The sequence below is a fragment of the Sus scrofa genome, chromosome 7 (assembly GCF_054392235.1).
Source record: "Sus scrofa isolate SSC_HxYL_T2T_F1_AM1 chromosome 7, Sscrofa_HxYL_maternal_Yorkshire_Landrace_v2.0, whole genome shotgun sequence".
Lineage (NCBI taxonomy): Eukaryota > Metazoa > Chordata > Mammalia > Artiodactyla > Suidae > Sus > Sus scrofa.
This window is the reverse complement of record NC_139389.1, coordinates 54147260-54173295: the sequence shown is the minus strand read 5'-3', so window position 1 is coordinate 54173295 and position 26036 is coordinate 54147260. Positions and strand designations below refer to the sequence as shown.

General features: G+C 40.0%; 1 protein-coding gene across 6 annotated transcripts in view; it reads left to right on the top strand.

Annotated features, from left to right (window-relative positions):
- The window catches only part of PKHD1 (PKHD1 ciliary IPT domain containing fibrocystin/polyductin), a 479188-nt gene that overhangs the window by 336084 nt on the left and 117068 nt on the right, over positions 1–26036 (top strand). For 4 of the 6 annotated variants that reach the window (XM_084968324.1, XM_084968322.1, XM_021098817.2 and 1 more), the window contains exons 56-60: positions 1874–2028; positions 3385–3537; positions 7271–8149; positions 8846–9014; positions 11008–11162. In XM_084968324.1, the coding sequence (XP_084824450.1) occupies positions 1874–2028; positions 3385–3537; positions 7271–8149; positions 8846–9014; positions 11008–11162 (1511 nt within the window). Of the gene's footprint in view, positions 1–1873; positions 2029–3384; positions 3538–7270; positions 8150–8845; positions 9015–11007; positions 11163–21571; positions 22043–26036 lie in introns of those variants that run through there. The other 2 variants (XM_084968325.1, XR_014810260.1) reach the window with 2 other exon arrangements.

The following is a 26036-nucleotide window of genomic DNA, read 5'->3' as shown; positions in this document are numbered from 1 at the left end:
GCATAGATCTCATAAATTCATGGATTAGCATGATATTGTCATTATGAAATGTGGAAGTACTGCTTTTTAAAAAATATTATTGCAGTATAGTTGATTTCCAATGTTGTGTTAGTTTCAGGTGTATAGCAAAGTGATTCAGACATAATTTTTTTAGATTCTTTTCCATTATAGATTATTACAAGATACTGAGTATGGTTCCCTGTGCTCTACAATAGGTCCTTATTGCTTATCTATTTTACATGTAGTAGTGTGTATCTGTTAACCGCAAACTCCTAATTTATCCCTCAGGGAGTATTACTTTTTATTGCAGGTAAAGAACTAAGAATCAGACAATCATGCAGGTGGGGAGAAGCCATCTAATGCAAAGATCTTGGACTTGGTCAGGAGTCTTCCTTTGTCCTAATTCAACCTCTGATTCCATTTAATTATCTAATCTCAAGTTTTGTTATTTATTCTCTCTGACTCTTGTTTTTTTCACCTTTCAAAGCTAGGGGTTGCTTTCTTATGTTGTAACTGTGAATTTTCTAAGATGTCGTAGCAAATCAGCAAATCATGTCTTACAAAGGTCAGACTCTCAATTCTTTAATTAAAATTGCATCAATTGATGATGGTCTTTTTTTCTCTCTTTTCAACTCTCTCCTGTCCTCGCTCTAATCTCAGGCTCACAGATTCAATTTAATTACAATCTTTGGTTCATAACAGATTCATACCATTGACTCAAGAATGACCCTCTTTAATTTCTTTCTTTCTGTGTTTTGTGTTAATATTACATACAAAATGTGTCTGACTTCTCCACCCACATAGGAGACTCTTTAAGGATGTCTACTAGTCAAAATCTAAGTTATTTTTTAATGCAAATGCCATGTTTTATTTACCATTATGTCTCTAGTACCAACCATAGTTTGCAATGTGCAACAGTCACTCAGTCAATATACGTTATTTGTCAATATATTTTGCTCAGTTGAATGGTTTTCAGGTGGACCTGTTGCCTGGATGAGCATTTACTGGTAAAGAAGACTCTATTGTCAAGATTTGCTAAAATGCGGACAGGCAATTAATATAACTATGCCGTTGAAGTCGATAATATCTGTGAGGGGAGAATAGAGCAAATGTATTCACTAGGAAAAGCTAGGTGACTGCCAAAGACGGCACAGAAATTTTATTAAATATGATTTAACCAAAAATGAGCAGTACCCTCATTGTTACACATTGTGATGGAAGCACAATGCTAGGGACATAGCATACTCAGGGAATACATAGTTTTGTCCCTGCAGTAACACAGGGAGTGTGCAGGAAGATCTAAATGTTGTCACTTTTCAAATGAAGATATGAAACTCAGAAGAGGTAATTGATTTCTCAAGGTCACACAGCTGCTCAGTGGAACCTGTAGGACTCATACTGTACCTGCTTCACCATGAAGGCCTGTGTCTAAAGACATGTTGATAAATTGTCTGAAAATGGTATTGGAAGTCACCAACAAATGTGAGAAAAGAGCCCATCTGAAATCCCTTTATTATTCAAGCTTTCCCAACCGACAAAGATTCATTTCCATTTCAGGAAAACATTTTGTACATGGCATATACTAAACTCTGAAACTTTGACTCTTCCTTGTTCCTTTGTCTTATGCTTCATGGCTACACAATATCCTTGCTGCCTCTGTATTGTACATGTAAAAGCCAAAAGATTAACTCCATTAGCATTCTTTATTTTTTTGCAGAAGTCTTTTTTCTCTGTCTTGACTTGCTAGTTCTGCTTTAATCTCCCTAGTGGGAATTGTTGGTTGGATGCAGTGGATTTTCTGTTCTCCCTGGAGTCAGTAGGTGAGCCGTGCAGCCCTGCCAGCGTACTTGATATCATCTCTATGTTGTTACAGAATTATAGTAGAGGATGCTGTGGATTGGCGACCCCAGGACAAGATTGTCCTTAGCTCCTCTTCTTATGAGCCTCATGAAGCCGAGGTCCTCACGGTGAAAGAAGTCAGGGGCCACCATGTTAGGATCCATGAGCGGCTCAGACACCGTCACATTGGTAAGGCTTTGGCTTGTTACTTAAGGGAAGTGAATGAGCCAAGAAAAACGTGTTCAGCAATCTGCCTGGGGACCTTGGATCCAATCAGCATTCAGAGGGGACGGATAGTACTCAACCGCTGCCCTAGGCTCATCCTAGAAGGCTTTATCTCCATCCCTTCATTAATTTTATTGCCTAATTTTTTTTAAGAAAATACTTTGATGTGAGGGAATTTTTAAACTTTTTATTTATAATGGCAAGTCTAGAAGCAAGCAGAAGGGTTAAGAATCTTGTTCAAGGTCAGCGGGCATTCTCATGGCTAAGCCAGAATAAACCTCATGGGAGATGGGTTTCCAGTTCATTTCCTGGCCCACTGAATCATACAGTCACTTCGAATGTGGTAGTTATTGTAAATAATGACTCCTTTTCCCCTACTTAAGACCGTGTCCTTCCTGACGGGAGCTTCATTTTATGTATTGGTAACTACTACTGCCCTACCCCAATAAAAATGAATAAATAAAGGCCAAATGCCTTCCCCTTAAAAAGGTACTGAAGATTTTAACACATTATCTACACCTAAAATATATTGCATAACAATAGTAAATAACCATATTTCCTGGATCATTCTAATAAATACATTTAACCCAGGAAATATGGCTAATAAGTCATAAAACATGGAGATAGAGGGGTTAGGGGTTATTTTTTTGGTCTCTGATATGGGAGGGAAATACATGCTTTCAACAGGACTCTAAAGCTGTTTCTAAATCGTAGCTTCAAGGATGATGTTGTTTTTAAAGATTGGAAGGAGGGAGAGAAATCGTCAGCAATTCTTGCCAGTGAGGTGCAATTTGCAATGTAAATTCGTGGGGGATGGGCAGTGGAACAAACCAGCAAGTCTGGGGAAGCTCCTTGCAGAGTGATGAGCTCCAGGCCCGCCAGGAGAGGGCGCTGCCGCCACTGCTTTGGTCCTGTCGCTGCCTCAGTGGATCTGGGGCTCCTCGCTCTCACGAAAGGGGTCCAGGAACAAGGCACAACTGGATGAGGGCATCTCGGTCTGATGAATTGAAGGAAGGAGGTTGGGGACTTCACTAATTGGGCCGATCTTCCCGAACATCTCTGTCCCCATACTCACAGTGAGTGAGGAGAAATGAATTTTGCTCCGACACAATCTGATCCCAAAGAGAGACAGGTTGAATGGGCTTTTCATTTCTCAGCTGACATTTGTGGAGAACGCCGGAGGAAAAGCAGACCTTAATGTTGGAAGGACTTCCACCGGGAAAGGAGTGTTTTTATTTGCCAGGTTTGTTGGCTCCCCAGCTGGCGATCTCCGAAATAGGTTTTTAAAAATTTTTCCTTCCCCAACTCCCATTGCCCCAGGAAGCGTCCACATCATGGAAGATGGTCGAAAAGTTCGTTTGGCTGCAGAGGTTGGACTTTTGACCCGAAATATACAAATCCAGGGGGATACAGCATGCGGGGGTAGTCTTCTTGTGGGATCCTTCAGGAAGTCCAGTGGGGAAGAATTTTCAGGTAAATGAAATTTTAAGTTACTAAACATTACTGTTTGGAGCTTATGCATCTGGGACACTTAGAAATTCCAACTGTGGGAATTTTCATTTGTAAAACAAAATGTTTGAAATTGAACCTTTGTGCTCTGAGAAGCTACAAATTCTCAGTCTTAATCTGCGTTAATTATCAGTGTGGTGTTAAAATAATATACTACCTATTAGCACCTAGGCACATTTTTACCTCCTACCCCCCAAAAAACCCTCATCTTCAGCAGATGTGAAATTTTCTCTGCTTTGAAATTATAGATGATTTAATGACCATTTGAATTTTATCTCTTTCCTGAATTTCTACTGCTCTTTCCCAGTGGCATGCTCTATCTGATGGCAGGCTTTATCTCACGCTATAAATTAATAGTGTAAATTTCAGTAAGAATGATATCTATTTTCTAGGTTTGAGGATCAGCTTGATTTCTCTTGTTTCCTTCAAGCTTTAGCTCATCTAGAATGCTGCAGAATTATTTGATGAATACCTTATTTCTTAAACTTGGGTGCCTTAAATGTGATTCTAAAGTTATTTCCTAGTCAACTAAAAGCTCCATCTTAGAAAGTCACTGAGTACGTAAATAGAGTAAAGGCTGTGAGAAGGCCTGGAGAAGGATCTAACCACTTTCCAAACATTGAGCATGGAAAGCTTTTTGTGGGCACATCTGTTTTACCAAGATGGTAAAGGACAGTGTTTGAATGTTTGAATCTTAAAGCAAAAGTTCAGGATTTCTGGTCCACAGAGCAAGCTCTATTCCCATCAGTTCTCAGTAGGAGTAATTTTGCTCTCCCCTCCCCACCAAAGTGAGGCAGAATACTAACTTAGGTGGTCAGTGTAGGAGCATGGGCTTCTATGCCTTCTTTGATATGGCTATTGATTAACCTTTGTGGCTTAAGGGCTCTGGGGAGTAACATCCCCACAGGCCTTGTTTACTACAGGGAGTGTACCTACACCCAGATGGACATTAATCTCTAACCCCCTGTGACTCAGTCTACGGGAAGAAAAGGGCAAAGAAACCATGAGACTTATGGGACATTTCCACCCCTAAGACCCCTATTGGACAAGGACTGATATAGGTAACTGGGCAAGGCCAATGGGAGAAAACCACATCTTTCTGCAGCACTTTGGTACCTCCCATCCCTATAGGACAATAGAGAGGGGGACTCTTCTTCCCCCTCCCAGCTGTCCTGGGAGCTGTTTGCTTTCATATAATAAAGACTTGGCTTGCTTGCTGCCGGTGTGTTCTTGAAGTTCATTCTTCGGCTCTGTGAACAAGAACCTGGATTCCAGTAACATCTTTCCATCATCAAAAGGACACTTGACAATATCTGGAGACATTTTTGTTTGCCACAACTTTGGCAGAGCTTCTGGCATCTAGTGAGTGGATGGCCAACATCCTACCATGCACAGGATGGCCTCCCACAAGCAAGGATGATCTGGTCCAAAACGTCTGTAGTGTTGACATGGAGGAACCTTGTTCTGGAAGGCTGAGTCCTGGTCGTATACAAAGGAAACTACCTGCAGTTTATGAAGATGGAGAATTAGGAAGGGAGGGAAAAACAGGGCCCCTTTTCATGGAAACTGCAGGCCAGGCTGGAGCCTGGTCTCAGGAGCAAGAGAGAAGGCTGATTCTTACAGCTGAACCCCAAAGCCAAGACACAAACCCCCAGCAAGGCTGACTTGGCCCTGAGCCTCTGGCTTGCTGATCAGGGACAGAGAATCTGTATTAGATGCTTCTTATGCACCAGGATATATGCTGGTTTTGAAACTGATGGTGTTAATGACTTGAACCCAGCCAGAACCCGTGTGCTTGGACTTGAACCCAGCCTAAACTCAGACTGGGACTTGAACACACAGTTTTTAAATTAAAATCACTCACCCGGTGTCTGGACTTATGGGAGGTTCAGGTTCTTTGTGCCTCAGTGTAGAAGGAAGGACAAAGTGGTAGGCAAGAAATAGATTTATTAAGATAAGATGTTTGTGAGAGATGTGATCAGGCAGGCATGGAGGCTCTGCCCCAAGATTAGGTGGGCTACAGTTTTATAATCCAAGGGGGCGTGGGAAAAGACTGCCTCTTCCTCTATCCTGGAGTAGTAACTCCTCTTTATCATCGGTAAGAGAGTATTTGACCCTGTAAGGTCAAACTAAGACTACATGGTGCTTATTCAAATTAACAGAACGGTGATTGTTAAACTCCTGCCCTTGGTCTGAACTTGAATGCAGGTATCACCCCACCTCCCACCCAATGACCAGAGGCATATCTCGCTCTTGTAGTAGTCAAGCAAACCTGCCTTGTTCTGATGGCTTTCTTGAGCAATTATTAACTTACAGTGATCTCCCAAAGTTCCCCAGGTTTCCCTTTCTGTCTATGGTCTCTTATTGGGACTTCTGCAACTACCTGTGTTAACTATGCTACTCCATCCCTATCGGTTTATCTCATTTAATCCCAGTGTCCCTGTGAGAGTCAATTTATCCTCATTTTCATAGATGAGGAAACAGAGTCTATAATGAGATTGCCTGTTTATTTATAAGACTTTCTTATGAGCTTTTGAACTTCTCGAGGGTAAGATTGGGGCTTTCAGCCCTGTCTTCTAGTATGGCAACTTCTGTGTTTCAGGTGCTCAAAAAACATGAATAAATTAAAAGGAAATGTAAGAAAAGTCACCCAGCGAGCAAGGGATGGAGATAACATCATTCAAATTCAAGTCTGATTCTGAAGCCCTTATTAAACTTTTAATTTTCTAATCACTTTAGGTTTATAAAAAAAAGTTGCAAAGAGTATATGGAGAGTATTGCGTACCTTTCATCCAGCTTCTTCTATGGTGAATATCTGATACAACTCTGGTACATTCGTCCAAACTGGTCAATGAACATTTATGTGTTACTATTAATTGAACACGAGACGTTATTCAGATTCCACATGCTTTTCCACTGGTGTCCTTTTTCTGTTCCAGAATCCAGTCCAGGTTCCCACTCTATTAAGAACCCTTGCATTTTTCTGGAATATACTCCAGAGCCTGGCTGAGATAAGATCAGCAGGTGTAGGTCCAGGGTGCCTCCTACAGGGTTGAATGGTTACAGGTCAGAAAAGCAGGTCAGGATTTACAGTTCTTGCTTTTAAATCAGAGCTCTCTGCCATTCTCCTCCTTCTGACCACTACTATCCAGCAAGCTGTACTCAGAATTGTGATAAACAAAAGGGAAAATAAGAAAACAGTTGTGAACAAAGTCATTGCTTAATTCTCCCTTTAAATACTCAAGACATTTTGGAATTCCCATTTGGCTCAGTAGGTTAAGGATCTGGCTTTGTCACTACAGTGGCTTGTGTTGCTGCTGTGGTGCAGGTTCAATCCTGGGCCAGGGAGCTTCCACGTGCCACAGGCATGGCCAAATAAATAAGTAAACACTCAAGACATCTTAAGCATTTACTACTGATTGTTTTTCAATTTTTGGTTAATACACACACGAGTAAAAAAATGCTTAAAATGTTTTATATAGTTAGCCATTATTTTTATTCATGCAGCATCTTTGTGGAATGGCTGTGGTCTTTTTACATGGAGTCACTGGAGGAGACATGACTTTGAAATGAGTGACCAGGAAGCCACATTCTTTCCTTCTTACCCAGTCCCTTGTGCCAGCCCTGCAGATGGGGCACAGAATCTTTAAGTTAGCTCTGCCCATCCCCAAGGCTCTCTCTTTCCTTTTGCTTGCAGGTGTCCTTCAACTTCTCAACGTGGAAATTCAGAACTTTGGGTCACCACTGTATTCGTCCATCGAACTCACTAATGTGTCGGCAGGATCCTGGATAATATCATCTACTCTGCACCAGAGCTGCGGTGGGGGAATTCATGCAGCTGCCAGTCATGGGATCATTTTAAATGACAACGTGGTGTTTGGTACAGCTGGCCATGGTATCCATTTGGAGGGGCAGAACTATTCTCTGTCTAAGAATCTTGTGGTTCTGATGACACAGTCAGCCTGGTCACCTGTTTGGGTAGCAGGAATCAAAGTGAATCAGGCAAAGGACATCCATCTCCATGGCAACGCTGTGGGAGGATCCGAGAGACTTGGCTTTCACATCCGGGGGCACAGGTGCTCCTCTTCTGAAGTTCTTTGGTCTGACAATGTGGCTCACTCAAGTCTCCATGGCGTGCATCTCTATAAGGAGAGTGGACCTAACAACTGCACTAGTATCTCCGGCTTCTTGGCTTTCAAGAACTTCGACTATGGTGCCATGCTCCAGGGGGAGAACAGCATGCAAATAGAAAACATCACACTGGTAGACAATGCTGTTGGCCTTTTGGCAGTAGTTTATGTGTCTTCTGCTCCGCAGTGTTATATCAGAAACAGAGAGATTGTGCTGAGAAATTCAGTCATTGTGGCCACCAGCTCGTCTTTTGACTGCATCCAGGACAGAGTTAAGCCTCGCTCTGCCAACTGGACATCAGCTGATCGAGCTCCTTCCAGTCCCAGAGGGGGTCGAGTTGGTATATTGTGGCCTGTGTTCACCTCAGAACCAAATCGGTGGCCCCAGGAGCCATGGCACAAAGTGAGGAATGGCCATTTAATTTCAGGCATCATGAAACTTCAAGGTATGAATCTTGGGTTTCCAAGCAATGTAGTGTCATACATCTATGCATAGAATTATTAAAATCATTTTGAAATTAGATTAGCAGAAGGGTATAATGTAGTCTAGAGCCTGCTGTCTAGTTGAGCACCTGTTGGGCATTGACAACACAATGGTGGTTTATAGCAACAGTGAGCAATTCCCCTAAAGAGTCACTGCTTTATACACATGGAATTGCTTTCATAAGCAAATATTTAATTTGACTATATAACTCTTCTCTTAGGGAGGTGTTATTTTTCCTCTTGTACGAGGAGGAAATTGACATGCAGAAGTTGTGCCTCACTGAGGTTGTTAAGTAGTTGATGGGGCAGCCAGGATTAAATGTAGTTATGCTGCACGCTATGCAGAGAATCTTCTATCAGCTCTCTATTGTACTATTGTATTCACTCCCCATTGGATTTTAATCAAGCTTTTGATGAAAAGTATTGCTCTTAAGACTTCGTTGTGTTGGAACACTCTTCTGTTTTGCATACAATGTCCATGTCTTCAAGAATTAAAGATATTTGAAGTCAAGATTTATGTAACTTCCTAAAACTACTGCACACAGCTTAAATTTACTCCTGAGCATATGTTAGTATAAGAATATGTAGTTGTATAGTCTGTATTTGTGGTCAGTAGTTTACAAGATATGATGTCGTGATACTTCCGATATTTTTTGTAGGTGTGACCTTTTCAAGTTTTGTGAAGAGTTGCTACAGCAATGATCTAGACGTCTGCATTGTGTCCAGTTCGGAGAACACTGGAATCGTGCCTCCAATAACAGCAGAGAGAACCAGGATGCTGAAGATCAAAGACAAAAACAAGTTCTACTTTCCTCCTTTACAAACCAGGTACCACTTTTGATATTTATAATAAGCCATATTTATGAAATATCTGGTAATTCTCCAAGTACCCAAACATTTTTTTTTAAAGGGTTAAAATCATCAATGGGAATAGAAGTCCTTCTAGAAAGATATGGTAGATTGATTGGCTCCAACTTTTTACCTTCCTATATTCATGTGATATATAAGTTTTGAAATCTCTCTCCCTAAAGAGGAAGAAGTTGTTTCTCTCCCCCCCTATGAATCTGGGATCCACCCCATGATGTCCTCTGACCGACAGAAGGGGCAGATGTGATGGGTTTGCAAGTTTACTGATGTTATGTGATTGGTTTGTCTTTATTAGAGATACTTCTTTGGGATGTTTTTAAAATCAGTGGAAAAAGTTGACCCTAATTCTTGACTCTCCCATGAGTATGGTGTCACTAGTCTTCAGAAGGAGGCTTGGGGGCCCTTATGCAGGGTGGGTAGAAGGAAACCATGTCTGTTGTCAAGTATCCCTGAAATGACCGACATGCCTTGGACAGATATTTGTGCTCAGACTAGGTATAACTACTATTGTTGAACATAGGATCTGAGAGTTTTATTCAAGAACCTAAAAACTAGAAAAGGATATTTTTTACCCCATAACAGGGAGTGGGAAAGTCAGAAGCAGGGAGAATGGGTTACTTTTTCTTTCCTATAACACTGGGGAAAACTTCTTTAGCTGGAAGAAAAGAATCAGGAAAAATCACCCTAATTAGGAAGTTTATATGTTTGTCCCCAAACCAGTCTCCTTTTAATGCCCATTCCTGAACCTCGTTTGGAACCTAAAAATAATATTAGGTATAAAATATGTGTTATTTTGTCATTTTTTTTCTACTGTCCAATGTTTCTTTCTTTCTTTCTTTCTTTCTTTCTTTCTTTCTTTCTTTCTTTCTTTCTTTCTTTCTTTCTTTCTTTCTTTCTTTCTTTTCTTTTCTTTTCTTTTCTTTTCTTTTTTTTTTGTGTGTGTGTGTTTGTGTGTGTCTTGCATTTTCTGGGGCTGCTCCTGTGGCATATGGATGTTCCCAGGCTAGGGGTCTAATCGGAGCTGTAGCTGCTGGCCTACGCCAGAGACACAGCAACACGGGATCTGAGCAGCATCTGTGACCTATACCACAGGTCATGGCAACGCCGGATCCCCAATCCACTTAGCAAGGTCAGGGATCAAACCCACAACCTCATGGTTCCTAGTTGGATTCGTTAACCACTGAGCCACGATGGGAACTCCTGTCCAATTTTTCTTATGTTCACGTCTGGCTTACGGACAAAATGGTTGTAAAGCTAAATGATACTAGCAACAGATTCTTTGTACTGCTATATATTCATATTTACATTTCCTAAGATTACTATTCATAGTTAATATTATTTCTATTTAATTCATATTTAGTATTATCACTAATGGCACCTAAAAGCATTGAACCAGGGGAAATCAAATAAATACATTCTCTTTAACCCAATGTTACTTGTTCATATACCCTAAATTCTGATCGTATAGGAACCATGTCTCCTTTATTATCATTGTATTCCCTGACCAACAAGCAGCAGGTTTTCAACAGATATTTGTCCAATGAGAACATCTTTTTTTGCCTTGTTTGTATATAGCAGAAATATAGTCACCATTTATAATGATAATCTTACAATACGGCAAAGCCCCAAAGTTCTCTAAAGCAATGATTACATGATGCTGAGTAGATATTGGATTTGCAACATTTTATCTTGCTTCTTAGAAAATTAGAGATCTATGTACAGATTATATATCTAGATAGCCAAAATATTTGGTTAATAAGAATGTCTTTTTTTCTTGACTGTATAACTGGGAAATAACATTTTCTATAGAGTTTTACTTAATATCTATGTCACATATTATTGATAACAAAATTCTGTTGAATTTATTTCTCATGAGGTTGCCGCTATCCCTATATGTTTTCTTTTTGCTACTTAGCCTGGAAATGAGAGAGCTGCTTTCTATCTATCTCCACAGGAAAGACTTAAGACTGGTCTGCTCTGAATCAGATTGTGAAAGCCCTAGAAAATATCTCTTTAAGGATCTGGATGGGAGAGCCCTGGGCCTGCCTCCACCGGTGTCTGTATTTCTTAAAACTGAAGGGGAATGGACTGGATCCTTCTTCAACACAGGTCAGCTCTATCTGAACTCAACGCCTCCAGGGGAGGGAGCGGTTATGTGGTGGAGATGGTTTGGCCATGTTTTCTGATAGGAACTAGGCTCTGGAATTGGAGTCTATGCCTGTGGACTGCTCTGCTTACCTCTATCAGGGCTGTCGATGCTTGAGAGGTGTTGCAACTGTTTAGCTCTCCATGAGGTGTCCATGGTTAATGTCAAGGTACAGATTTCCTACACCCACCTGTGCACAGGTGAAGAGAACAGTCCTCTCACTAGCTTGGTCACCTGGGCCTGAGGCAGCACTCTCTGTGTTCAGCATTTCACAGCATCTGCCATGAAGCTGGCTTCTCTGGCTTCTGAGTCTTTCTTTTCCCTCCATCAGAGCTAAATGCTCTCACTCTGGAAAGAGTAGTGGAAGAGATGGCGTGCCTTCTTTTTTGCCTTCCTTTTCTCCATCTTCTCATTGTCCCTGAGGGACTGCGATTAAAAATCCCTTCTTATTCTTAATTTTACAAATGAAGCCCATTAGGCCATCAGTTTTTATAGCTGGATCCCTGGGGCGATCACTGTCTTTCTGCTTCTACAAATGACGTGACTCTTGAGTTTACACTTTTGTTCAGGTGGAAATGCTGAAGTAAATCCAAAGAACTTTCCCAGCTTTCTTCCTACTTAATTCTTTTCAGACTTTTCTAGTGTCCTTTTCCCTTTCGAAGTTCTGAATATTCCAGGACTGTGTCCTCAGATCTCTTTTTCTAGCCTGCTCCCAGGTCCAAAGTTGACATACCATTTAATGCTAATGACCTCCAGACTCCACCCTGAACTTTGGTCTGTTATATCCAACTGACTCCATTGAGAGGTATAATTGGCGTCTCAGACTCAAATGCCCCAACAGGGAGTCTTGATTTCTGCCCCCATCCACAACTTGTTTCTTACGCAGTTGACCCTACCTCAGTAATCACTAACACCCTTCATGATGTTATTTAAATAAAAAATGTAGCAGTGATGGTTTATTCTTTTTCCCTCACCCAAACTCTCCCACTTCTAATTATCACCATCTCTCTCTTGACAAGAAAATAGCCTCCTAGCTGATCTTCTTTCTCTCAGTTCTGTACCCTATAGTCTGTTTTCCTATAGCTCTAGTGATCTTTTTACTATAGATCTAGTGATCAATAGCTCTAGTGATCTTTCCAACTTTCCATTGGCTGCCTTTTCCCCCAGAATGAATCCTTACTATGAGCCTCTAAGTCTTGCAGTATCTGGTTCCTGCCTACCTCTCTCACTTCATCTTCTGTGATAATTCTTTTTACTTACTCATCATGGTCTTATTTTTCCTTAATGTGATAAGCTGATTCTTGCCTCAAGGCCTTTGCATTGAAGGCAAAGAATCCTGTTCTTTGCCTGAGATATCCCATTCTCACTTTGTTGCAGAGCTGGCTTCTTCTGTTCAAATGGTATAGTTCCGCAGGGAAGCCATCCCTGATCACCCTACTTAAAATAATTATTCCTCTGTTAGCCTCTAGCCCTACTAGGCCTACTTCATTTTTTTTTTTTCAGCGTTCTAGGACTTGAAATTATACTATAAATGTACTAGTTTGTTTGTTGATTTACTGATTGCCCTTTGAGAATGCAAACTTGGTAAGGGTGAGAATTTTGTTCTGCTCACTATTGTATATTTGGGGAGATGCTCAACAAATATTTGTTGACAGACTGAACAAATGAATGAATTACTGATAACCAAGGGAATATCAATTCTGTTTGCCCCAAACCATTTAAGAACATTCACAAGAAATTGAACACTTCACGTCATTGGTTTAACAATTTACTTCTACTATGGAATCCTGTAACCAAGACATTTCTATGAATCATTTTATTTGTTAGCACTTTCCTTCCATTTGAACTATTACTACTTTATAGCATTTGGCATTTAGAAGTGTTTCCTGCAAAAGTCTTTTAATTACCATACAATTTCATGCTTCAACACTTTTTCATATTTTTCTTAGAATTTTTCATAGGGTAAAAGCTTATCTTTGCAACAGAGTGACAAGCTGTGGATTAAAGTATAGGTTTTCAAAAGTCAGTGCTGAATTCATGAAACATGCTGAGTAAATAATAATTTTGACATATTAGTTATATCTGTTGAATGTAACCAGCAAATGTATTTTTGCTCCAAAAAAAAAATGAAATTCAGGGAATCATACTTACTGAGAAAATAAGGGCAGAGTTGTAAAAGGGAAAATAAGTAGATAGGCAGCTACTCTCATGTACTGCTAGATCTACTCAAATAGTTTTTTGTGGTCTTAATTCTGTTAAAGAATCATCTCACTATGACAGGTGTTTATGCTATCGAGAAAACATCCTCAGGAATTTCCATTGTGGCTCAGTGGTAACAAACCTGACTAGTATCCATGAGGATACAGCTTTGATCTCTGGCCTCCCTCAGTGGGTTAAGGATCTGGAGTTGCTGTGAGCTGTGGGGTTGGTTACGGATGTGGCTTGGATCCCACATTGCTGTGGCTGTAGCTAAGAAAGGAAGGAAGGAAGGAAGAAAGAAGGAAAGAAGGAAAGAAAGAAAGAAGGAAGGAAGGAAAGGAAGGAACGAAGAAAGAAAAAGAAAAAGAAAGAAAGAAAGAAAGAAAGAAAGAAAGAAAGAAAGAAAGAAAGAAAGAAAGAAAGAAAAGAAAAGAAAAGAAAAGAAAAGAAAAGAAAAGAAAAGAAAAGAAAAGAAAAGAAAAGAAAAGGAAGGAAGAAAGAAAGAAAGAGAAAGAAAGAAAGGAAGGAAGGAAGAAAGAAAGAAAGAAAGAAAAAAGAAAGTCAGACATCCTTGTACTTTAAAATAAGTTCATGAATCCTTGGGAAGCTTTTCTAAATTGGGGAGGTTTGGTGAGTGTCGTATATCAGTGGAAACAGTAACAAGGGGCATGTGTCTCAGAGTATTTAATAAAAATTACAATTCAAAAAAGAATAGTTCCTGTCGTGGCTCAGCAGAAACAAATCTGACTAGCATCCATGAGGATGCAGGTTCGATCCCTGGCCTCACTCAGTGGGTTAAGGATCCGGTGTTGCTGTGGCTGTGGCATAGGAGCCAGCAGCTACGGCTCCGATTCGACCCATAGCCTGGGAATCTCCATATGCTGCGAGTGCAGCCCTAAAAGGACCAAAAAATAAAAATAAAAGAATAAAGACTGAAAAATAGTGTCTTAGTTTGGGTTGCCCCATACAGATCCTGATTCACGGGAAGAGAGAAGGGGGCAGAAAGACAGGGGAAGGCATGAAGCTAGGGCAGGGTATGCTATCCAGCTGGTTACTTCTGTGGACAGTTCCACTCCTGTCTGATGGGGAGCTCCAGGAGACCACCCACAGTGGTTCCAGGTAAGCCATGAAGAAGTTAAAGCATTTAAAATTCAGATCCTGGAGTTCCCATCGTGGCGCAGCGGAAACAAATCCGACAAGGAACCATGAGGTTTAGGGTTTGATCCCTGGCCTCGCTCAGTGGGTTAAGGATCCCGCATTGCCTGTGAACTGTGGTGCAGGTCGCATACGCGGCTTGGATCCCATGTTGCTGTGGCTGTGGTGTAGGCCAGTGGCTACAGCTCCGATTCGACCCCTAGCCTGGGAACCTCCATATGCCGCAGGAGCGGCCCAAGAAATGGCAAAAAGACAAAAAAATAAAAAAATTCAGATGCTACTTTTCATTGGCTGACGGATCCCCCTGGGAACACTAAGTCTTCGCTCTCTGGCTTTCCCTGAACAGGCCAATCCTGCTCTTTCCAGGGGCCAGAAAAAACTTGCTCAGAAAGGAAATATAGTCACTATTTATAATGATAATCTTACAATATGGCAAAGCAGTAGCTGTTTCTGGCATGTGAAGAAGAATGCCAGGAACTTATGGGGGTAGCATTGAAAATGTCTCTTATGGGAGTTCCTGTTGTGGCTCAGCCAGTTAAGGACCCAAATAGTATCCATAAGGATGCATGTTCAATCACTGGCCTGGTTTAAGGATCCAGCATTGCCGACAGTTGCAGCGTAGGCCGCAGATTCGGCTTGGATCCTGAGTTGCCATGGCTGTGGTGTAGGCCTGCAGCTATAGCTCCAATGAAACCCCTGGCCTGGGAACTAACATATGCTGCAAGTGTGTCCATAAAAATCAAAATCAAAGAAGGCTCGCAGTAGAATCTGCTGTTTATTGCACTACAAATACAGCCTCTGTCCTCTCGCGGTGAAGGAGACAGCGCCTAGGAAATGGTGCCTGCCGGGTGCTCACTGGATCTCAGCGTTTTGTTTTTTTTTTCCTTTGACTTCTAAAATAGGAATAGATCCCTCCTTCCCTGATTCGCGTCCCTTTTTATTTTGTAAACCATTCTCTTTTGTGCTGCTTTCCATCCAATTCTGTCCACAATGTGGTGGAGGAGAAAAGCACACGTTTAGTCTTGAGAATAAGTGCCTCTTTTGTATTTTTCTTCTTCAAGACAAGAATCACGATCATCTGTTAAACAGTGGGAACCGTGCAGCAGAGAGAAAAGTGGAGGCAGCTGGAAGCAGCTCTCATATTTATTCCAAATGGTGTCAAGTTTAACACACCCGTTTGGCCTTTCTCAATTTTATTAACAAACAGTTCGGAGTCCATTGCCTTTGAGGTTTATTTTTAATTTGAAAAATTTGGTTTTTTTTTTTTACACCTATAAGTTCACATGCAAAACTCAGACAGATATTCACAGGTCCCAGCGTTTTGCCATAGACTCTGGAATTGGGAGCAAAAATTATCCCTGTGGATCAGCTACGAGGGATACCTTGCCAGTGGGTTTTGCTATCTGTGTAATGCAGGGTGTGTAGCCAGGGGAAACGTGAACCATTAATTTTGTTTTGTACTTATCTGTAAGTTTGCATTTGCAGCCAACTCTGAAACACGCATGGCAGCAGAGTGCAAGGCGGCTAATCTCAAGCAGGAGATCCTCTCAGAACCATTTGCATTTTATTCTGGAAAGGATTTCTTTTGATGATGGAGGCATCTGATTATCTGAAAGTCCAAAATTATTTAGAAAAACACCATCTGGAAATAAATATCCCATTATGGACTAGATAGATACTGGATTTTTCTGTTCTGGTTTGTGACTGATTTCCTCTCTGTCCCAGTCTACACTTGCATGGCTTTACCTCTCAGCCCAGTTCATCCATGTAGGCTACCAGTATTATTGGGAGAGAACCAAAAAAAGTCAGAGCTCTGGTTTCAGTGGGATTTTACACTGTCTCAGTCTCGATGTAGAAAGTAGAAAGGAGGTGTGGTGGGAACCAGCATTCCTTGAGCTCCTATTGTGTGCTAAGTGCTGAAGTTGGCATTTTCGTTCATTCAGCAAATGTATGATGCCTGTCCGTAGTTTACCAGTGCCTCTCTGAGGATAGGAACTACAGTTGTGAACAAGACAACATTCCTGCTTCCACCAAATTTATGTGACAATGGAGATATAGATATATTAATACCTATTTCTGTATATATTCTGTATATATTAATACCTAGGTCTGTATCTGTATATATATCTATATCTCTGTTTCTATATCTATATCTGTTTCTGTAGCTATATCTGTGTCTATTTCCATATCTGCATCTATATCTGTATGCTCTATATCTGTATCTCTATCTGTATCTGTACAGATACCTATATCTGTATCTCTATATCTGTTTCCATATCTGTATTGGTATCTATATTTGTATCTGTTTCTATATCTGTATCTCAATCTATACCTGTATCTCTATCTGTATCTATACTTATATCTGTTTCTATATCTTTACGTATATCTCTATATATTTATAAATCCAGCTCTGTGGAGTTCCTGTCGTGGCACAGTGGTTAACGAATCCGACTAGGAACCATGAGGTTGTGGGTTCGATCCCTGGCCTTGCTCAGCGGGTTCAGGATCCAGCATTGCAGTGAGCTGTGGTGTGGGTCGCAGACGCGGCTTGGATCCCGCTTTGCTGTGGCTCTGGCGTAGGCCGGCAGCTACAGCTCCTATTAGACCCCTAGCCTGGGAACCTCCATATGCCATGGGAGTGGCTCAAGAAAAAGACAAAAAGACCAAAAGACAAAAAAAAAAAAAATCTAGACCTATAAACAAATAAATAAACATTTATTGATTTATGAAGAACGTTATGAAGAAAATAAAATAGAGTCTTGGGTTAGAGAGATAGTTTGAGGAGTGTGTGTGTGTGTGTGTGTGTGTGTGAGATGTGATGTGTGTATATAAGGCAGCTGCTGTGAGAAATAGAGTTACAGTTCCAATGAGGCCTGAGTGAGGAGCAAGGAATCACTGCTCTGAGCAGAGGGAGGAGCTGTCCAGGGAGAGGGACCAGCCAGAACCTGGCCTCTGAGACCAAGCTGGCCTCAGTGTGTCTGACGGGTGGGTGGGAAAGAGAGCCCTTTGAGCGGTGTGCAGATAATGAGAGGGAGCATAGCTGGGCCTAGCCAGGGCCTAGCCCCTTCATGGGCCAGAGTAATTTAATAAGATGGTGTTGAAGGGATTTTATAAAGGTGGTGCTAGGATTTTATTCCCTCTCTGAAAAGATGAGACAAGCTGCAGTGGGGTGACTGGATAAGGAATGGGGTCAAGACTGGGAGCAGGGGGTGCAGTTCAACATTGGGGATGAGGAATTCCCATCGTGGCTCAGTGGAAACAAATCTGACTAGCATCCATGATGATGCAGGTTCGATTCCTGGCCTCTCTCAGTGGGTTAAGGATCTAGCATTGCTGTGAGCTGTGGTATAGGTCGCAGACATAGCTCGGCTCTGGTGTTGCTGTGGCCGTGGTATAGGCAGCAGCTACAGTTCTGATTTGACCCCTAGCCTGGGAACCTCCATATGCCATGAGTGCAGCCCTAAAAAGCAAAAAAAAAAAAAAAAAAAAAATCAGTGATGAGGGGCCATGAATGCCTTTCGCTGCTGCCCTGTGCTTCCCTCAGACTTGAGCCAGCCCACCCCAAGGTGGTGACAGAAATGTCACGTGTAGAACCATAGCAATTTGACACAGTAGTGTTACATCTATTGGAGCTAATGAACAGAACTTGGGGATTTTATTCCGTATGTCTAATTTGTCTGATAATTTGCATTGTGTTTTAAATGTATTGGTTCTCAATAGACTGAAAATTTTGAAATAAGCAAACGGAAAAAAAATCCTCGTACCCCGTGCTTCTTCTCCTCATTCTCCTTCAATTTCAGAGGTAAATTTGCTTGTAGTTTTTTTGTGTGTGTGTGGCTTTTTTTTTTTTTTTTCTTTTGGTCTTTGTCTGTGACCTACACCACTGCTCACAGTAACACCAGATCCTTAACCCATTGAGCGAGGCCAGGGATCAAACCTGAGTCTTCACGGATACTAGTCAGGTTCTTTAACCACTGAGCCATGACGAGAATTCCTTTGGAGGTACATTTGATGTGCTTTTAGTGGCTCCCAAAACTGCCTTATCATCAGAATCACCTAGGACATTAAACATTCATTTGCATGTGGGGGGATTTTGAGTCAATAGGTATGTGAAGCCAGGCCTTTGTGTTTAATGCACACCCCCCACACACACCCCTTCCCCAAGTGATTCTGCTGTGCTAAGGTTTGAGAATCACTACTATAGTTATACACTCCCTTTCAAGTAAATAGGATTTTAAGAAGGCAATTAATATTTTTAATATAAAAAGAAGCAGTTTCAGTTTCTCATAAAGAATCAAGAATTAGCTCTCCGGGCCAAACACCAGCAGACATAAACATACTTGGATATACACATAATACACATTGGCTATATTTTTGAAAGGGAAAAGAACATTAACTAAAAATGATATAGGACTATTTACCATCTAAATTAAATCTTTGCATAATAAGATTATATTAAACCCTTTTTAAAAATATAGATTATTTTTCCTAGTAGTGAAGTACGTTAAATGACCTCAGCACATCGCTTTCACAATATATCACTGGGTAAAAATGGGTTCAATGCTAAGTTTATTTTTTAAACTCTATGTTGAATCATTATATTAAAAATCTAAACTCGCGATAAGCACTTCCCACACTTTCCTTGACATCATTCCCAGCAAAGTCCTGTGGTCTGGCCAGGACTTCTGATCAAATCCACCTTCAGGGCAGGTGAACATTTCCCATTCTTTATCAGGAAAGGGTAAGAGACATTTTTCAAATTGTGTTACTTCTTGGACACTTCTTGAGAAAGAAAGTTATAAACCATCGTGGAGATCTTAAAAGTGACTAGCCTCAAATCAAAAATAAAAGATGAGGTTGATAAAAAAGAAAATAAAGCTGGCATTTGACTGTCAGCCCAGAGAGTGATGAAGTGTTTTCTAACTGAATGATGGGGAAACTCAAGTTTTAATGTGGAGACATGTGCCTCGCTGCTTAACAGAGAGCAGCCAGCATGTTCTCTTTGTTACTAGATCTTGACCTGTGTCTTTTCTTTAAGTTTTCCAGGCTTCTCTTTTTTCCCATTTGTCCTGGGAATGACAGCAAGATGGTATTATAAAATAGGAGAAGGAGAGAGAGGGAGAAAATGAGAGGACAGAATGGAGAGAGGAAACGGTTGTTAGAAAATTTGTCTGCCAATATCTGCGCTGGCAGAGGTCTTTTTCTTCTAGCTAGAGGGGGAAATACCATTCTCTTTTCCCAAGCAATTATAGGCCCCAAAGATTGAAGCTTGGTATATAGCTCTTTAATCTCAGCAGATATTTATGGTTAAACATTAGACTTTTAGGATTCCAGATGTCAGGGCATTAAAATATAAAGGCACAGTGGAGTCTCAGAAAATATTAGAATCTTTGGGATATACGGCTGCAGGGATTTTTATCCCGAGCAGAGGAGGATAAAGCTTGTGGGGATACTGTGTGAACCCCAAAGAGCAGCTTTCCTCCACCCGAGTCTCTGCCTCTCCCATGACCTGCCTGGTCTCTTGGAGACCAGGCAGAGACAGGCATGACAATATTTGATTGCATTTTGAAAGAGTCCTTACTGTGAATTGGCATGATTCTCCTGTGTGATTTGTAGAGGATGCTATGATCTGCAGGAACAATTTCCTTTTCCTTCTTCAATCTAGACATCTTCGGTGTCTGGCTCCTCAAATCTTCCACTGACAACAAATACTTAATGTTTTTGACTCTGCTAAGACCTTCGCATGCATTAGTTATCACATTTAATGCCGTTGATGGGACCTACCCTAAGATATGGATCTTCTTGTTTCCTCCGTTTTATCCATGTGGAATCTTTTGTAGATACACAGGCAACCTGCCTAATCAGATAACTCGTTAATTGGCAGTTCAGGACCAAACCCATGTTTTTAACACTATGCTCTACTGTACGCGGTGCCTTCCTTTGGCATTCTCTTGCCTCTTTCTCCACATCCTCCAACATTAGCGGTCATAGATCTATCAATTTTTCTCACACACAAAGCTCTGTCTATGCAGAACAAAGCAAACTGGGACTGTGCGATTATTCCAGCAATTACCCACCCCAACCAGCAATAATGGTTACCATTTCTCTGGCATATTCCATGTGCCACACATTATGCTAAGTGGCTTATAAACATTCCCATTTATCCCTACAACAACCTTAACATGTAGGGATTATGGTCCCTTTCAGCATTGGAAGGAATAAGGGTTTAGAAAAGTTAACTAATTTTTCATGGTTCCGTAGCTAGAATCTGCAGAACTGAGATTTAAATCTCTATTTGTCTGACTCCAAAGTCTGAGCTCATAACTACTTCTAGATAATGATCATTGTGTGGTCTAAATCATCTGGTGGGGTGCTGTACAAAGATGTGTTAACTAATTCACATCTTTCCCCTTTATAGGGTAGAAAATAGATGTTTACATGTAAAAAAAAATAACTGTCAGTCACTCGAACATTTTAGAAAGACAAGGAGATGGCAACCACAAAAAGCCTCATTTGTTTATTTTTTTGTCCCTTTTTTTAGGGCTGCACCCGAGGCCTATGGACATTCACAGGCTAGGGGTGCAATCGGCCCCACCACAGCCCCAGCAACGCCAGATCAGAGCAGCTTCCATGACCTACACTGCAGCTGATGGCAATACTGGATCCTTAGCCTACTGAGCCAGGCCAAGGATCAAACCTGCATCCTCATGGACACCAGTCGGGTTTGTTACCTCTGAGCCACAATGGGAACTCCCACAAAAAGCCTCATTTAGTTCCTCTCTTCTTTATATAAATGTGTATAGCCATTCCAATGGACAAGCTAAATGGATTCTGTCACATCCAAGTAAAGCACTTTGCCAGTGTTAACTTTTGGAGGTTATGTGAAGGCAAAAGAGTTGTATGGAGAAGAGGCTTTGGCCATGAGGTCAAGAGTGTATTATGGTAATTCTTCTGGAGCATCATCCCCTTTCCCCTCTTTGAATTAATGTAGGTTTTTTTTTTTTTTTCCCCAAACTAGGCAGATGTTTATCATGTACCCAGTGAGAGCAAAGCACTGTATACTGTTGGGATAACCTAGAAAGGACATCAAGAAAGATGAGAAACCTTTCCTGGCCTTGTGCAGGAAGGAAGTGGAGTTTGTCATGAGCCCAGACCATTGTGTAAAAGCTTTGGAAGGCATATAAGAAGGAGGCAAGTAAAGAGTTGTGTTTAGAAGCAGCAGACGCAGGGCTTCCTGTGTGTTGCAGTGTCATGGCTCCCCTGTGGATGTTCCCTGGCTCGCACAGGCTGTTGGGACTCTGTTTCTTCAAATCTCCCGTCACCTGTCACTCAGTGCCATTAGAGCACATCTCATGCTCTAAGACCATTGCTTTACAAGCCTGCCTTCTCACCAGACTGAGAACCTTGAAGGCAGGCATCTTCGAATTTGTAGTACAATCTTTGGAACATAATGTGTACCTGGTAGACATTTGCTGAATAAAGGAACAAATGAATAAATGGGTGAGTAAGTGAGTGAAAAAGTCGAGAATGAAAGTTGGCCAGGCAAGTGCTTTGCAAAACAAATTTTGTAGATTTACTCAATGTGTAATTTTTTTTAGCATTTTCAAAGAGCTTCCCCAAACAAACAAATGAACAAACAAAAAACAAAGTGTTTCCCATTCACTAATCTCAAGAGATTCTGAAAAATATGGCACTGGCTAGATAAACGTTGAAAACTCTGACTCTTCCCATTTTGGAGGTTCATCATGTGCATTAAAATATTAAATGTTCTGATAAGTCCTGACATGAAAAAATACTGTTTAACTTTGTTTTCCAGTACTTCTCAAACTTTTTTATTACAGAATACATTTTCACACTACACATTAGTGCTCCTTGAAATTAGTGTCCTTCAGAATACATTTTGGGGAATATTATTTCACATTAATCCATTAGTCTGCAGGAATACATGCCAGATGGAAAGAAATGAGATGAGCACATTTTTGATTTGGATGATTTCTTGAAGGTCAATCAGTTCCACTTCCCATTCAATGAAAAGATGGCCTCTAATGTTAACTTTCCCAGGAAGGTGGGAATTCATTCTCTCATAAGACTACCTAATATATTTTGAATAATTTTGATTGTTAGGATCTTCCTTCTCTGATTTCTACCTAGTTAGTTGGGGTTGTTTGCTGATGTGACAGAGTATAAATCTAATTCTTTCCATATTGCACTTTTTACATATTCAAAGACAGTTAAACAGTGATCTATGGAGTTCCCGTCGAGGCTCAATGGTTAACGAATCTGAGTAGGAACCATGAGGTTGCAGGTTCGATCCCTGGCCTTGCTCAGTGGGTTAAGGATCCAGCATAGCCATGAGCTGTGGTGTAGGTTGTAGACTAGGCTCAGATCCTGAGTTGCTGTGGCTCTGGCATAGGCTGGTGGCTATAGCTCTGATTCAACCCCTGGCCTGGGAACCTCCATTTGCCACAAGAACGGCCCAAGAAATGGCAAAAACAAACAAACAAACAAACAAAAAAAAAAACAGTGATCTGTAATAACCCAATATACCTCTTTCAAGCATAGATTCTAAATTTTTTCTGTTAGTCAACATATGACAGCTTTTTATTTTCAGGTTTTCACTTTTGATGTTCTTCAGTTTGTCAATGATTTTCCAAAATGTAGAAACCAAAACCGAGCCTTGCCTGAAGTTTTGTCTAATAGAAATAAGAATGCAAGCCACAGGTGTATTTTAAATTTTCTAGTGTTTAGATTTTTAAAAAAGGAAAAAGAATTAGATGAAATTTAATTTAATAATATAGTTTACTTAATCCAATATATTCAAAATATTATCATTTTAAGATGTAATCCATGTAAAAAACATTGAGATATTTGCATTTCTTTTATACACAGTCTTTGAAATTTCATGTGCATTTTTATAGTTATAGCCTATCTCAATTCAGAAACTACATTTCCATCAGAAATATTTGATCTGTAGCTAGATTTCATAAACTTTGCAGTTGAAAAATAGATGAACATATACAAGTTGTTCCAAATATACCTAAACATTTTTCATAACTAAATTATTAGTTGAATGCTTTAATTTATAATTAATTACAATTATATACAATTAAAAATTTAGTTCCTTGGTCACTCTAGTCATGTTTCAAGGGCTAAATACACATAGATAGGTATTTCTTCCTTTGTTCTAGAAGGACAAATACAAAAGAGAATTAATTTTTTAAAACCCATGTGCTAGACTCTGTCTTTGTTAAATTTCGTTTTTCTAAGTCATTTTTATAGGTCCTCAGATGCGTCTTGGGTTTCTAGGATTAGAAACTAACCACAGAATTAGAAGTCATTCTAGAGACCACCTAATTGATTTTGGGCATATAATTCAGTCAGTGAAAGAGAGAGGCTTGTCTAACTGGGATTATGTGCCATTAGCAAAAGCTACTGTTTAAATATCCAGTTCTTCAAACAAAACATCAAGGTTTTTTGAGACTGGGAATTTTACTACCCAGGGTAAATAATCCTTTATTGCGAAGTCTATTTGCATCTCTATGCTTTGTTACCTGAGAAGCAGTAACATCAGTGTTCCACAGGAGGGGTTATTTTTGAATACCTGTAACTAAATGAAATGACTTGCCTTTTTGCCATGATAATACACTAGCCCTCTCCTTTCTCTTTTTCATTTTCTTTCTTTCTTTTTTTCTCTTCCTTCCATCCCCTGACCCAGCCTCTGCCCCTCTGCCCCTGGATTATTTCCAAACTTTATTGAGGAGTAAACTGTGGTCCTATTCCTTAAATTTTAATAATGGAGGAATCCTTTGTGCTACTTTCATTCCTTTGGTACAAGAATTACTGAAAGATTTAGAAGGCAGAAGCTCAAACTTTAGCTTATTTTATGCCTAAATCGGATGTTTCCTATGCATTTGATTACTCTGTGTGTGTGTGGTGTGTGTGCACGTGCATTTTAATGGAAGGAAATATTTGGGCAGTCCCACCAACTAAACAAGTTCATGATTGGGACCTTCTTATTTCAATATTATGGATAGGAAAGACTCTTTGATTTAGTCTTAAGTTTTTTCTTCATGTATTTACACACTCCCTAGGTATAAAATTAATGCTATTTTGTGACAGTTTCCATGTAATTATTAAAATATCCTAGAAATAGATAAGTGGATGAAAAAAAATGTTTTAAAGGTCAGAAATAGGTACAAATACTTTTAGGAATTTAGTTTACAACGAAGATGATATTTTAAATCGTGGGAAAATAGAAATTATTTGATTAATGATGTCAGGCATTTGACTAATCACTCGGAAAAATTAGGAATTCATACCTTTCTTTTTATAAAAATAAATTTCATGTGGATTCGAAATGACAAAAAAATATATAGTTACCAGGAAACATTGGTGAGATTATATATTCTTAAAGTAAGGGAGATTTTTCTTAGCATGAATCAAAATCTAGGACACATATGTAAATATTTGATAAATTTGACTCTGTAAGAAGTAAAAAGTTCTGCAAAGATTATTAAAATTTAAATTCAAAAAACTAGGAAAAAATTATGACTCATATATATAGAAAGGGGCTCATTTCCTTAATATACCGACAACATTTCTTACTAAAATTTAAGAATCAAAGAGCACATAGCAACTCCAAAAAATATTCAGAGGATTTTAAAATGCATTTCACAGAGAAATAAATACAATGCCAAAAAACATACGAAAAGCCGTATGAAACATACAAAAAGAGAAAGGTGATTTCTCTTGTGATCAGAGCATAGGTGAAGAGGTCTTATATGGTTATGCTGCCTGGGTTGTGTCCACTTACTAAATGGACAACTCCAGGAAAGCTTCTTATTCTCGTTGAGATTCAGCTTCCTCCTTTAAGAAGTAGAGACATTACTGTTATATACTCATAGGATTACTGTAAGGATTGAAAGAGAGAAACTCAGCAAAATATCCCCCGCTACCACCAAGACAGCAATGACCATTGCCACCATATTTACCATTCATGTGATTAATCATATTGGCAGTGATTTAAAAGTACAGTCATCTCAGAGTTGGGGAAAGTGTAAGGAAACAATCCTTCATCTTTGTTCTCAAGTATCAGTTGATGTAGCCTCTTGGCACTTGGCAACTATCTAAAGGCCGATACCCCTGACTCAGCAGCTCCACTATTAGGAAATTACCCTGAAGATTTTTGCTGAATGAATAAACAAGACAACAAAACACGCACAATGAAAAAAAAAAGACTCCTTGCCTTTACCAACTCTGTCATCCTGACCTTCCCTGTTGCAGCTTGGAGGGAAGTTGCCATTTTTAAAAAATCATGTATATGTATTACTTATTATTTTAATAAGAATGATAGTCAAACTCATTTATGTAACAAATGGGAATCCTGAAAAATGAGTTGGTTATTATGTAAAGCATGTCAGGAAAAGGGACACAGAAGAAAAGAAATTTTCCTAGACCTGGAAGCCAATCTCTCTACTACGGAA